This window comes from Notechis scutatus, chromosome 1 (genome assembly GCF_049901735.1).
Source record: "Notechis scutatus isolate UNSWTSFEM ecotype Mainland chromosome 1, rNotScu1.2, whole genome shotgun sequence".
Taxonomy (NCBI): domain Eukaryota; kingdom Metazoa; phylum Chordata; class Lepidosauria; order Squamata; family Elapidae; genus Notechis; species Notechis scutatus.
Genome location: NC_142009.1, coordinates 61,861,972 through 61,877,945, shown reverse-complemented (window position 1 = coordinate 61,877,945; position 15,974 = coordinate 61,861,972). Strand labels below are relative to the sequence as shown.

Below are 15,974 nucleotides of genomic sequence, written 5' to 3'. Positions count from 1 at the left end.
TATTCTAACTCCTATTTTTTCACTGTGCCCTTTCATTTTCATTCAGAATTTACAGATAATTTACATTTTCTGCTGTTAAAAAGTGGTAGCATCAATATAGCACAAGTTATTGACGTTATTTCCTACATTTCCAAAATGAAATTTGCCTCCTTCCAGTATGGCATTCCTCATTATACATTCAACATATAGGAAAATATATTTTGAGGCTCTTACTTAAAAACAAAAAGGCATTTCAGACCTAAAGCAAACTAAGAGGATTAAAAGAAACATTATAAATCTATACTTTATAGTAGATACAAAGCTAAAAATAAAGAATGCTTTTCAGTTTTTTTAAAAAAAGAGACAAAATTACCAAACTGTTTGAATACCTGTTGTGTTACCTCTGAAGCAAAGTATATTCATATGATTTAATAAATATGAATGGAATGGAAATTCATCAAACCTACTTCAGTCTAAAATAGTTTTTAATGTGAAAAATGATAATTTCAGTGCATTTCATTTCAAGAATAAGAAGCATATAGTTTAATAAAAACTGAAGTCAAATCATTTATCATAAGGTATATTTTAAAAAATGAATCAAAACATATTATTCATATGAATGATTTACATCTTAGGACCTCCTCTGGATTTCAAGTCTGCAATGAGTATTGTCTAAAATGAAACCTTCCAATACTTTTCGTGAAGGAAGCATGTTGCTTTTAGTTCCCAAATAGTATTTTCCATAGGGTATTTCCCTGTTGGATGCATCCCAGAAATAATATCTTTGTATCTTCTAATTAATCTTTGCTCTCATTTCTTTAAGTTTTCTCTTAGAAAGTTCAAGAAGAAGAAAAATACATTAATTTGTTTACTAAACAAGTTTGAGATGTTGACAACGAACAGAGCAAAATTGAATCAGAATCAGGACATGTGAACAGTTATTAAAATTGAACATTGTTTTTAATAAGCTACAGTTCTTCTCAAACAGGAGAAAGCATTAATTACCACTGGTGCAAAAGGGAATTGGCTAAAAGAAATAAATTATCAGCAAATATAAAAGCTCCTTTGGGAGCTTTGTTGAACTTGACTAATAAGATGGTTTTGTTTTGGGAATATTCTAACAGAAAGTATACATGGACCAAGATTGGTATCAGTTTTGGGGGTATAACCCAAAACATGTTGTTATAGTGGAACAGTTTTGTGAATTACACTCCAGTTATAATTAGCTGCCCTCCCTGAGGATTACCATCTTGATTACAAAAAAACCCAACAATAAAACTATACATAAAGAGAGAAAACTGCCAAATGCATAGTCAGCATTCAGCAAAGATTTACGATCAGATAAGTAACATGAGAAGGATTAATGATCACATGAAACAATACAAACAAAGTGCTGGTTTGTTGCACTGTTTACAACAAGGTCTTTGACTGGGTAGATTATGCCAGACTGGAATATATTAAGACTAATAATGAGCACCAGGACACCTGATTTATTTTTGAAGAATTCTTATAAAATAATGAACAAAAAGCTGCTATTAAAAATTAAATTTGAAGAAACAGTGTTTTAGAATATAGATTCAAGTAAGACATAGATGCAATATTGACTTTATAGTATTTAAATGTTATATTGCATGTATTAGTGGAATGCAAGGTTGGAAGAGATTAGAGTTGGAATCAAAATTGGTGGTTGAAACGCTAACAATTTGACAAATGCAAATGACACACTTTATTAGTCAAAAATAAGACTTTGGAAATAAGAAAACGAGTGAGGAGTAAAAAATAATTGGTGTTAATCTTAAAGGTTAAGAAGTTGAAGGTAATGTCAAGTTGTATGCCTAACAAATATTTAATTCATAGAAAAGTAATAAAGATTACATCTAGTTTTCTTTTGTTCAGCTCAAAGGAGGACAGTATGCCCCAGAAGCAAAGATTAATCCTAGGTAGGAAAGCAGTGACTCTTATAGATGAGATTATGAAAAACAAGGGCAGTTAATAGCAATAAAGAGCAGAATGGTTAGGACAATAGTCTTTCCAGTTATATGGCTATGAAAAGCTAACAATTTAATAAAAGAAAGATGCTTTCAAATTACATATTTGGAATACTTTCTAAGAGTATCATGGCCTACAAGAAAAATCAACAAAGTAAAGGCTTAAGTAAACGACAAACAGAAAATTGCATCCTTTGGACATATAAGGCAAGCAGGTGATAGACTAGAAAAAATCCCTATGCTTGACAAGGTTGAGGAAAACAGAATAACTAGGAGTCAGTGAATAAGTTGGGTGGATGGAATTACAGAGTTGAAGTTTTTCCAAGGAAATTACTAGGATGTATACTTGTCTATTCAGTCAAGCACAATTCATAGCCCCTAACTGTCTTAACCATATATATATATCTTGATTGATTCTATGAGATTCTTTAGCTAACTTCCTAAATACTTCTTGAATTTGTCTTAAATATGGTTCTCATGGTGCACACTATTCTTTGCCACTTAAATGTTACTGGATCACAAATCTGAGTTACATTTTTAACATTAAAATGTTATATAAATGAATTAATTTAGGCGGAAATAGAAATGCCCGCTTGCTGATGAACAGCATCTGCCAGTAAAACAGATTTCCCTTATATTTTCAAATCCCCAGGCCTTTCCCTAATTAATCCAAAGAGAAAGATCTCGTTAACAGCAGTTTTTAGGAAAACTAACAGGAAGAGTCCTGTGCATGAGCAAAAATTTTTACATAAAGTAAAACATCAGAATTTGCATTTTATAAAAATCAGGCTCCCCCTCTGAAATACTATTTAATTCTTCTTATTTTCTTGGGGCATGTGCTTGTTACCTTGTTGCATAAGCTTGAGTGACCTCTAGATTAAACATTACAATTTGTCAGTATTTCTAGTCATAAAATTCCAGTACTAATAACAGAGCAATGGTTGCAAAATTAAACACAGCTACTAGTATGCACTGGCTTTTAGCCTTGGCAACCAAAATGTCAGAAATGTTCTTCTTACATAAGAGCATATTAACTTTAACATAAGATTTAATAACAAGGCATCATTTAAAAACAAAACAAATTCAGATTCTCCAGAACATCATCTTTGTTAAGACCAGAGAAAAAGTTATTAGTCACTCTCAGCTCAGATATAATTATTAGCATGAGATTAACTGCAAAAATACAGGGATGCTACCTGTAGTTGTTGGGTTGTGCCAAAAGCATTTTGAAATAAAATGTTAACTACTTGTTTAAAAAGATTTGTATTTTACATTTCTGCCTTAAGCAGAGAATCAGTAAACACTTATGATCTTGTTTGTTTCTGCTAGAAACCAGTAATTAGATATCACTTTTTAGAAAATTACTGTCTTAACCTCTTATAGTATAGACATGTTCTGACAAATTATTTCCCCCTTGTTAACAGTTCATTTAATAAGGAACTTCTAGAATGGTTGAAAGCTACACTGCTCAAAAAAATAAAGGGAACACAAAAATAAGACATCCTAGATCTGAATGAATGAAATATTCTTATTAAATACTTTGTTCATTACATAGTTGAATGTGCTGACAACAAAATCACACAAAAATTATCAATGGAAATCAAATTTAGCAACCCATGGAGGTCTGGATTTGGAATTACACTCAAAATTAAAGTGGAAAAAAACACTACCGGCTGATCCAACTTTGTTGTAATGTCCTTAAAACAAGTCAAAATGAGACAGTAGTGTGTGTGGCCTCCACATGCCTGTATGACCTCCCTACAACGCTTGGGCATGCTCCTGATGAGGTGGCGGATGATCTCCTAAGGGATCTCCTCCCACACCTGGACTAAAGCATCCCCCAACTCCTGGACAGTCTGTGGTGCAACGTGATGTTAGTGGATGGAGCGAGACATGATGTTCCAGATGTGTTCAATTGGATTCAGGTCTGGGGAACGGGTGGACCAGTCCATAGCATCAATGCCTTCGTCTTGCAGGAACTGCTGACACACTCCAGCCACATGAGGTCTACCATTGTCTTGCATTAGGAGGAACCCAGGGCCAACCGCACCAGCATACGGTCTCACAAGGGGTCTGAGGATCTCATCTCAGTACCTAATGGCAGTCAGGCTACCTCTGGCGAGCACATGGAGGGCTGTGCGGCCCGCTAAAGAAATACCACCCCACACCATTACTGACCCACTGCCAAACCGGTCATGCTGGAGTATGTTGCAGGCAGCAGAACATTCTCCATGGCGTCTCCAGACCCTGTCACATCTGCTCAGTGCTTTCATTCACTTTCATTCAAAAGTGACCAAACCATCAGCCAGAAAGCATAGGAACTGAGAAGTGGTCTGTGGTCACCACCTGCAGAACCACTCCTTTATTGGGGATGTCTTGCTAACTGCCTATGCTTTCTACCTGTTGTCTATTTCATTTGCACGACAAGATGTGAAATTGATTGTCAATCAGGGTTGCTACCTAAGTGGACAGTTTGATTTCACAGAAGTGTGATTGACTTGGAGTTACGTTGTGTTGTTTAAGTGTTCCCTTTATTTTTTTGAGCAGTGTATAATCTATGTATAGAAACTCATGCCTAAAGTGAAACCGTCTAAAGGAGAGTAAGTTTTAATTTTGAAAATCACAACTGAAGGAGTTAATTTTGAAACTGATACCTGTGAAATATGCATTACCCCATCAGCAGCATTTGAAGGGGATTTATAGCAATAGAGCCGAATAATATTTTCTCAAATCAGAACACCTGATGCAGCTCATGTAAACATTGACAGCTGTTAGCTGTTATGTTTGTGTGAAACAGCTAACCATCTATAATAATCCGCTCAAGCTATGAACCAGATTTATTTAAAAAAAAAAAAATACAGATGTGTTTCTTTACAGATAATTTATTTGGAGCCACTTCAAAACTAACTTCAACAATGACACTATTATTCCTGTACAAAATTCTGCTCCAGCTTTTTCACTTTCACCTTTTCCATGATTTTTTGCACTTCACTGGTAATTTGAAATTCTAATTGACAAAAGCGAATGATTTATCTAAAAATATCTAGAAACTTTAAGAGATAAAGGCAGTGCAAATTTATGTACTACTGAACTAAGTAGTGCTAGACAGTATGTGTCAACTTTGTTTTTATAAAATATAAATACATTTGCACATCAGTATAATTCTTGAAACACTTGTGCAGACTTTTCTAGATGGGATCATTTCTTGGTCCAAGAAGATGCAGGACTTCTGTATTTTAAATTGTGCTGCTTTTTTCAAAATTAAAACTTACTATAAAAATATTTAAAATAATAAAAACCATTCTGGAATGAATGCACATACTTTTTGTAAAAACTATTTTCTTTCCATTTATTCCTTACTTTTGTATTCAGAAGTGAGCATTGACACAACATATATGTCTAGCACCTAAGTTTTACAGAAAATATGTAAGCTCTATAAACTTGTACAACAAATAAAACAAAATTAAAAGATATGGCAACCAGTATATAATAAAGGTCTACAAAATCCAGAAAGCACAAGGACTTAAAATCCTAAAATGTTGAAAGCAGTCCAGAATGTGAATAATTTGAAACTTCACATATAGAGATAAATCAAATCTAGATTATTATTATTATTATTATTATTATTATTATTATTATTATTATTATTATTATTATTATTATTATTATTATTATTATTATTATTATTATTATTATAAACAAATCCTGTCTAACACGGATATATTAAGGCAAATGATAGCTATGTTTCAGAACAACTAATTCTGGTAAAAAATGTCAATGTTTCACAGAATTTTGCTTCGGGGATAATTTGCTTTGTTCCTTTATATTTTAAAAAAACACTAATATTAACAATATTGAAAGCCTAGTTATATCAGTTTGTATACTGAAACTTCCAAATACAGATCTTTCTCATCACTGAAGGTAGAGGTAGTCCTTGACTTATGGTGACAACTAAGTCTCAAATTTCTGTTGCTAAGCGAGACAGTTGTTAAGTGAGTTTTGTCCCATTTTATAACCTTTCTTGCTACAGTTGTTGAATTAACTTTGCTTGCAACAAATGAATTCATGACCCTGGGACAGTGCAATCATCATAAATATGACTCAATTGCCAAGCATCTGAATTTTGATCATGTGACCACGGGGGGGGGAATGCAACAGTTTTTAAGTGTGAAAAATGGTTATAAGCCACTTTTTTTCAGTGCTGTTGTAATTTCAAATAGTCACCAAGTAAGGGTTATAAGTTGAGGACTACCTGTAGTTGATTATTTGATTTGATTTGATTTGGGTGCTGCCTAATTCTGACTCTGGGAAGCATAACATAAATTATTCTGAGCAAAAGAATTAAAAAAGAATTCAGATTTAAAGCATACAAGTATATTTACACTGCTCAAAAAAATAAAGAACACTTAAACAACACAATGTAACTCCAAGACAATCACACTTCTGTGAAATCAAACTGTCCACTTAGGTAGCAACCCTGATTGACAATCAATTTCACATCTTGTTGTGCAAATGGAATAGACAACAGGTGGAAAGCATAGGCAGTTAGCAAGACATCCCCAATAAAGGAGTGGTTCTGCAGGTGGTGACCACAGACCACTTCTCAGTTGCTTTCTGGCTGGTGGTTTGGTCACTTTTGAATGCTGGCGGTGCTTTCACTCTAGTGGTAGCATGAGACGGAGTCTACAACCCACACAAGTGGCTCAGGTAGTGCAGCTCATCCAGGATGGCACATCAATGTGAGCTGTGGCAAGAAGGTTAGCTGTGTCTGTCAGCGTAGTGTCCAGAGCATGGAGGCGCTACCAGGAGACAGGCCAGTACATCAGGAGACGTGGAGGAAGCCGTAGAAGGGCAACAACCCAGCATCAGGACTGCTACCTCTGCCTTTGTGCAAGGAGGGACAGGAGGAGCACTGCCAGAGCCCTGCAAAATGACCTCCAGTGGGCCACAAATGTGCATGTGGCTGCTCAAACGGTCAGAAGCAGACTCCATGAGAGTGATATGAGGGCCCGACGTCCACAGGTGGGGGTTGTGCTTACAGCCCAACACCATGCAGGATGTTTGGCATTTGCCAGAGAACACCAAGATTGGCAAATTCGCCGCTGGCGCCCTGTGCTCTTCACAGATGAAAGCAGGTTCACACTGAGCACATGTGACAGATGTGACAGGGTCTGGAGACACAGTGGAGAACGTTTTGCTGCCTGCAATATCCTCCAGCATGACCAGTTTGGCAGTGGGTCAGTAATGGTGTGGGGTGGCATTTCTTTAGGGGGCCACACAGCCCTCCATGTGCTCGCTAGAGGTAGCCTGACTGCCATTAGGTACCGAGATGAGATCCTCAGACCCCTTGTGAGACCATATGCTGGTGCGGTTGGCCCTGGGTTTCTCCTAATGCACGACAATGCTAGACCTCATGTGGCTGGAGTGTGTCAGCAGTTCCTGCAAGATGAAGGCATTGATGCTATGGACTGGCCCGCCTGTTCCCCAGACCTGAATCCAATTGAGCACATCTGGGACATCATGTCTCGCTCCATCCACCAATGCCACATTGCACCACAGACTGTCCAGGAGTTGGGGGATGCTTTAGTCCAGGTGTGGGAGGAGATCCCTTAGGAGACCATCCGCCACCTCATCAGGAGCATGACCAGGCGTTGTAGGGAGGTCATACAGGCACGTGGAGGCCACACACACTACTGAGCCTCATTTTGACTTGTTTTAAGGACATTACATCAAAGTTGGATCAGCCTGTAGTGTTTTTTTCCACTTTAATTTTGAGTGTAACTCCAAATCCAGACCTCCATGGGTTGCTAAATTTGATTTCCATTGATAATTTTTGTGTGATTTTGTTATCAGCACATTCAACTATGTAATGAACAAAGTATTTAATAAGAATATTTCATTCATTCAGATCTAGGATGTCTTATTTTTGTGTTCTCTTTATTTTTTTTGAGCAGTGTATATTAAATGGAAGGCACAATATCAAAAATAATGACTTCATGGAAAGATTTGATGGGTAATTTAATTAAAAAGATTTAATGGGTACCTCTCTCTAGCTGTGGGTAACCTGAAGGTTTAAGTTGGTTAATTTATTCCTTGTAGCATTCAGTTATTTAGTGACTAGATGGTAAAAGCGTGTGCTAAGCCATTTACAAATTGTTGCAGTAATTAATCTCTCCTTAGAAGCTGTTAGTACATTCCTAACATTATGGTCTATTCATTCTTTTTATATATATATATACCTTTTGTCCTCACAGGTTATGTGTTCTGTATGTTGCATCGCCTGCCTGAACAGCACGATTGCACATTTGACCACATGGGACGCGGGCGTGAAGAAGCCATTATGAAAATGGTGAAACTGGACCGGAAAGTTGGGCGATCATGCCAGCGCATTGGCGAGGGCTGCTCCTGAGTGGCAAGACTCTTCAACCAAATGCTGTTCTCTTAGTTCACTAATGTTAGCCTTATTTAGGACAAAGTCAGCCAGACACTTGTACTGGGCAAGTTTCAGACTACAGCCAATCAATTTTCTTTCTTTAGCCAACCATCCTGGTACTGTAGTTTAGGAGTTAAATGGTGATCAACACTGATTACTGGCTGGTTGTTAAGGTGCCTACTAGCCATTGTATTAAAAAAAAATGACGACATATTATTGAGCATGGCTAGTGGATTGTAACAAAAAATATAAAGGCTTCTATTATTGCAGGAGTCAAGTCCTTACAAACAAACAAAAAGCCTTATGTTGGGAATTGTCCAGCAGCTGAGTAGAAACTGATGTAAAAGACTGCTTACGTGCATACCACGCTGGAAGAAACTACGCTTATTAGCCTGGCTTTCCTGTCCTCACTATTAGCTAACCTTGAAGAGGTGAAACTGCTTAAAACAAGCAGGGTGGTTGCTAAACCTAAAAGACCTAAACCCTTACTTTCGCTATTTCCACGCATGTCTTCTAAGGGCATGCAGCGCCACCAACATCAGGAAATATCTTGTGGTAGGAACAGCTTTCTAGGAAGCCAAAAAGAGGGGACAGATTCTTATGACAACTTTTATATTAGTTGAAAATATCAGATTACAGGGAAATTATTTCTTCACTAAGGTGGAGGAGGAAATATCTTATTTTAAAGTTAGTGCTATTTTGGAACAAGCAGTAAACAGCTTGCATTTTCTACACAGCATCAACAACATTTCTTAAGTGGTGTGATCCAATTCAATATGCCAACCATAGTTTGCTGTTTCCCATCAGCCAAAATCTGATTGGCTCTTGTTTGCCTTTTGCTAAGTGCAGGTATCTGATAATTGAACAAATAAGGCTAATTCACAGCACAGTAGCCATGCCTGGATTCTACAGACTGACTTTCTGTAGCTAGACGTGTATTGAGGGGTAAAGGACATTTTGTAGCAAATGGAATTCAGTTAACAGTATTGGGGGAACAACCAGGAAAATCACCCTTTATTGAACTGAGTTTGTACACCTCACTTCCAGTGTATTAAGGAGATAATCAAATGGGCTGTCCCAGCCTTGTGACTATGCAGCTTGGTACTCAGTGAAGGTCTCTGCTCATCATCAGTTGCAAAGCAAGTGACTGTAAAATGCCTTGCATAGAATGGGGACTCTCCAGATCTGGTCTTTTAGAGCTACTGTTCTATACTGGGTATGTCAATTTCATTGAACTGAACTGCACATTTTTGTTGTTTGTTTCTTTGTTTTTAATGTGCAGTGGTTTCCTCTAGCTACAGGCAAATGTGGCTGTAAGAAATATATATATATATATTTATAATGGCCTAACGTGGAATGTTTACCCCACAAACTGGTTAGTGCTCAGTTAGCAATTTGGAATTAGGTCTAGTAGGGAATAGGGAAGGGTTGCTGGAAAAAGGAGATCTGTTTTGTCTCTCATTTCTCACAAATGGAATACATTTAAGCCACCAAAAAGAGTGAATTCCCTCATATCACTCTTTAAAAACGTTGTAAGGTAGAGCAGCTTCAATAAGTCACTGACTGCTCTGTATGTTCTGAAGATCAGTGACTAGTTTACAGGTTGATTTGTATTTAATCTGGTAGCCAGTATGGCCAGTGAAGGAGACTCAGCCTTTGCCTATATTTCAAATTGGTGATGTATTCAATCCACCATTCTAAAGTTCAATATGGAAAAGCCATTCTGTGTTGTACTCAAGGCTTTGAAATCAGAAATGGAATTTCCAGCTGCATGTTCTGTTTCCTAAGGAAGTATTCTCCTTTCATCGCTATGTGGGAGAAACCAGACAATTTTCTTTGCGTTTGCCATGAAGAGTTTCAAACAAACATGGACTTCAGCTGCTGCCACGCTATGCACTTTCTTCCCTTCTAAAATCCTAGCATAGCATTTGATGGACATTCTGATTGATGTACAAGACGTTCAGATTAATAACAAAGATGCTGTTTTTCTCTTGTTAATCTTTCTTTAGCCCTGATACACGTGCACAGTTGATTTCAAGGTATCTCTTGAGCAAACACTACTCAAGTTCATGTGAATTATGGACAATGTTCACTTTAAAAAGTGGGGGGGGGGGGTTGTTCCTTTGCAGTATCTGTTCTGTGAGGTTTGTTAAACGTAAAGAAAGCTTAAGTTCTTGTAATCTTAAAGAAATCTTATTTAACCCTTTTTGTGTTCTAGATTTACTTACACATGTAGCTTAGAGCACAGTTTTAGTTTAACATTGTGAAATATTAAAAATGATTGTAATTCTTTTTCCTCCTGCTTAAAAGAAACAAAACCATTAAACAGATCAGATTAAAAGTTGAATTCTTCTCTGAGTTTTGCAGTAGGTATGTTCCTCAATTCAGTGGCTGCTATATGGCTTAGTTCTTTAAATAACTTCATTACTGGTCTGTAGCCTTCAAATTAAGGCATATCCTAAATACTAGATTTAGGTGGCCATTTCTGGCTGAGAAATCTAGGTCAGAAAAAAACCTAAAACTGTTCTTTCTGATAAGAACAATATATTTAAGTTTGACATTTTATACCTATGTAAAAAAGAATCTCAAGAGTGTCAAAAGATTTCTAAAATGTTTATACCCAGGAACAAAGATTAGTCTACGAACTGGTATCATTATTCTGCCATAAATATTTGTGTATTCTGCAGCAGAAGTTCCTTAATTCACTTTAACATCCTTGTCTACTTTTTCACTTTATTCATGAATTAGTTCAATTTTCATGGTTGTTCAGTATATATATCAGAAAGAATTCTATAATAAAACTCGGCAAACAAAAATCCAAACTACAGCAAATATAACTAAGGGAAGAAATTAAAGGTTTTACATTGGGTATTAAAATCCAACAGATGCTAAACTTAATTCCTTTGATTTCTTGTTGAATTTTGAATTATCAGGTACAAAAAAATATTTAAACAAGTAGAGTATATATGTGCACTTTGATCTACTTCTTACATATAGTGTGAACTTATAACTTTTTAATACTTGTGGTCTAGCAACAAAAATTAGATATGATTCTATATTATTAATTCCCCTCATTACTCATTAGCATTACATTTAGCTTTGATAATATTTTAATTCATACAGTTCTAGGTTTATAGACCTCACTTAAATATAATACTGAACTGTTCTGCTAAGACATTGCATGCTCCTTGGAGACTTCTTTTCTGCAGAATTAGGTGGAATTTCATATTATGAACATATCACAATTGTCACCAAAGGTTTACTACAAAACTGGAGGATCATTCAACCATGTGTTGAGTTCTATCAAAATGAAGTGAACTCTCACCATATTCTTTTTGTATTCTTAGGTACATTTCAAGACTGTTTTGACAGCTGTTGCAATTCAAATCCCAGTAAAGAAGCAGCAGAAAATAAGCACTTTAAAAAAAACTGGTTAAATATCAAGGGATATTCAAGTGACATAGAAATAGTAGAGATACAAAACAAAAAGCTGGTACTAGAAATCAGCATTGCATTAAGAATTTAAATTGTTTTTATTAAATAATACTGTATAATATTAAGAGTCTTTTAAAATTATTTTAATGTAATTTTTTTTCAAAAATTAAAATACAAAGCTAATTTTTTACAGGAACAGACAAAACAAGACAACACGTTAAAAGAAAAGTACATTAAAAATACAAACACACACACATAAAAAATTCTGTTTAGTTTTTCTCAACTGCATGCTGTACAGGTTTCATGGCACTGAAGATTTAAAAGAGCACAAGAAGTGTGTGCAGAAGTAGATTATATTTTTCTGGAATGTGTTTTCTTTACCCAAGGCTGCTTGGTTTTCATTTTTCTAGACTAACCATGGGCTGGGGGAATTATGAAATATTTCCTATTTTCATTTTAAATTATACATGAAATTTAAGACATGAAAGAAATTTTCCAATGTTTGGAAACATTCCAAATTAAGAAATAAACGTGAAAGGATTGGAAAGGATTGGAAAGTTTGTCTCAGTACAGACAGATCTACAGTTTTCACAAATTCATTAAAAATGATGAAAAAGGATTAGAAGGAATAGAAATTGCTTCTGGTGATAGTGTTTCCAATTCAGAACTACTGGCATTATTAGTTAATGTTCCGTGTGTAACAAAGGGTATATCTTTTATTGCCACCCCCCCCCCCCCCCCAAAAAAAAATAATATTTTCTCTTATCTTTGATGCCAGGCACAACAAAATCTGGAATTTATCACATACTATTTTTTAGTGTTTTCACTCTTCAGTTTTATTTTTTTGCATGTTCACTTTTTTAAAAATTATCTTTTTTTAAAAAAAAGTGGGGGGGTCCTTGGTGGTCTTTGAGCTTGGTTGTTTTCTTGCAAACTTTCTATTACCCATCAGTGCTAACATCATCTGGACTAGCACTTGTTTAGATAATGAAATTTCTTGCAAAAAAATGAGCAAGCTCAGAGACCACCAATTTCAACCTTGACCTACAAATAGTCTCCTTTATTAATATATTCCTTAGTCTGTTTGTATTAAAAATAAATACCATTTAAAAGTACTTTTAGTCAAAACACTTATTTTATATCAAACATAATTTACATAAGCAAACCAAGCTAACATAAACATGATATTTTACAAATAAGTACAATGACTTCTTTCTTTAAAAACAGTTTAAAATTAAATAGAGCCTGTACATCAAGTTTTCCCAATATTTGTCTTTGCACTCCCCACAAAAAGACTCCTGTTTTCTGATCTTGTGTCTAAATTTATAAATATTTTACTTCTTTCAATCTAATAAACCTGGGAAGATTGAATTAGGTTAAGATTGCTCAAATGCAACTATCAGTGAAGGCAAAATATAAATGTCCCAAAATAATGTTGCAGGATCCAATCTGAATGGGACACTGGGACCAGAAGTTTAGTCTTCCAAGCTTTGGACTTGTACTGGAACCCATTCTCATGAATGACCAACCCAGAATGGATCCTGCAACAACTATAAGTGCCTTTTTATTGCTTTTGTGTCTTTCTGAGTTCATGAGCTTTTTTCCCTAAAAGCATATAAACTATTTTATAAAGGAAAAATGACCTACCCAATTTACATATTTTAATTATGTAATAATCAGAGGAGGAGGAGGAGGAGTGAAGGAAAATATATTTGTATTATTTGGGCCTCTGTTTGAAGAATTAGGCCCCTTGATTGTCCTTGCTTATGTTGGAAACATTGTATTTTGTGATTTGACTACTGTGACTTTGAAATGCATTTTGCAAGCTGCTCCTATTTCTGTGTTACTGAAATTTAGAGCGAAGAGGGCAAATTATCTTTAAACATGTATTGACTTTCAAAAGGACCAGTTGTTAGCAAAGCATTCTAACCCAGTGTAGACCTGAGTTTTATTATTGTTTCAAGACATAATGGACATGAAGTTAATAGGCAAATCAATGATTGTAAATTGTAAAATGTTGGTATATGGTATCCTGCATATTGTCTGAATCTCCTATTAAGGTACCAGGGATTCAGTGTATTTCATCAGTATATCTAAGTTGACTGCTGAATGGCTGTAAAATATGGCCTGCCTTATTTCAAATCTCATCCTGGGATCCACCATTATCCTTTCCACATTCTGACAGAGCATTCTATCTAATGAACCAAAGATAATAAGCAATTAAACTGTGTTTTTATAACCTTTGCCCTGATGTCAGTGTACCTGTAATGAAGCTAAATTTAATCAGCCATATGTCCATGTACGTGTTCTATTTCCTAAATACACAATTTCATTTGGATGTGGGTGCAATATCTGCTTGTTTAAATGCACTGGTAACATGTCAGAAGATTGTTGCATAAATGTCTGACATGCTGGATTTGAACATAATGTCTTTAAATAAGATATAAACTATTCACATATCTCTATATTGTTATATGCTGTGTTGATTACACACTTTTTTTAACTTTTGAATTGACCCTTTTAAGTGGTAACTACTTCAGGATATGGACATGTTAAAATCAAAATAATTTCTCTAATGCAATTGATATTATTTTTTTGAAAAGCTGTTTACTACAGTCCCAATGGTATTTTTTCAAGGCAACTGGACTTTCTGGTTTTTCTTTGAAGACGTTTCGCTTCTCATCCAAGAAGCTTCTTCAGCTCTGAATGGAATCCTTCCATTCCCCACCATCCATTCAGAGCTGAAGAAGCTTCTTGGATGAGAAGCGAAACGTCTTCAAAAAAAACCAGAAAGTCCAGTTGCCTCTTAAAAAGCACCTTTGGGGCAACCATGACGTGGATGACTGAGAATCTTCATAGACTCTTTACTACAGTCTGATAGTCAAGTGAAAGACATCACTCGAACATTTGTTAGTTGCAAAGCACAGCTAACCAGGTTTGAGTTTTGGAAAATAATGGCTGTCAACAAGATGACTTCTTGAACTAAGGACACCAGAGTGACTGAAACATGAATCAAACAGAGATATTATTTAAGCATTAGCTGAACTAAAGACAGCCTTTTCCTTTTATATTTAATGGCCTTAATTTTTTCTGAATGGTTAAATTTGCATACTACTTTTGTCTGGAATGTTGCATGGTAGGCAAAATTTTGATTTCTTAATAACTATTTCAAAACAAAATTTAGACAAGAAATTTGGCTTTTTTTTTTTTCACGAGTGGAATTCTGGTTAAATTAATGGAATTAGTGGAATTCAGCATTTGAATGGTACAATGAAATAATGAGTTGATTGTTATGGAAGAAAAACTACATGGAACTGCTTGTCAGGGTTAGGGTTATAGAAAATGTGTATATTGAACTGGAAAAATAAAGAAATTGGAATGTTATAGTTAGATCCAGGATTTATCAGGAAGAGTCTGAAAAGTATGAGGTAGCTGAATATGTGCTAAAAGAACCTTGCTTGCATTCTTTCCCTTCTTTAAAATTTAACAGTTCTTAGTGTTGGGGCTATTTATTTTATTACAAATAATTTTCTATGCAAATTCAAATGTACCTCTGAGTTCAGTAACATTTACTCTTTAGTCAGTATGTAGGTCTAGAGCAGGAGTGTCAAACTGATGGCCCGTGGACCGGATGTGTCACATGCAGGCCACACCCACCCCAGCTCCACGAAAGGAAAAAATCATGTGATGGCAATGTGACACTGCTAGTTTGACACTCGTGGTCTAGAGTCTTAATTTCTATTTCTGCCATCCTGCAGTGAATGACTTCTGTAAAATGAAATGCACATTTATCATTAGATCAACTTAGCATCTAGTAATTTAATAATCATTGTTTTGTTCTGCTGAGAGCATTGTTGTTGAACTTCCTTTATATCTTATGGGAGGGGCAATCACCTCCAAGCCTTACTCCCAAGTCACCCCTTTTGTCTTAGCTGCTCTTGCCTTCTGGCAGTACACACGCACTGGGAACAGGCTCCCCTTGTTCCTGTGCCTTGCTGTGTCAGATTCTGAAGGTTCCGGAGTCAGCACATAACTTCCAGATGGCCCTGGCCCCATCTCTCTATCAGATGCAAGACCCTTGTCCGAGTCCTTCCCAGACTCCCAGAATGGACCATGTTCTTCCTCACTGTCCGATTCTG

General features: G+C 35.8%; 1 protein-coding gene across 1 annotated transcript in view; it reads left to right on the top strand.

The window, feature by feature from the left end:
- Positions 1-10,747, top strand: part of ZFAND3 (zinc finger AN1-type containing 3) — a 121,252-nt gene extending 110,505 nt beyond the window's left edge. The window contains exon 7 of the mRNA XM_026681358.2: positions 8,222-10,747. Within this exon, the coding sequence (XP_026537143.1) occupies positions 8,222-8,376 (155 nt within the window). The 3' untranslated portion in view covers positions 8,377-10,747. The remainder of the gene's footprint in view (positions 1-8,221) is intronic.
- The last annotated feature ends 5,227 nt before the right edge of the window (positions 10,748-15,974 follow it).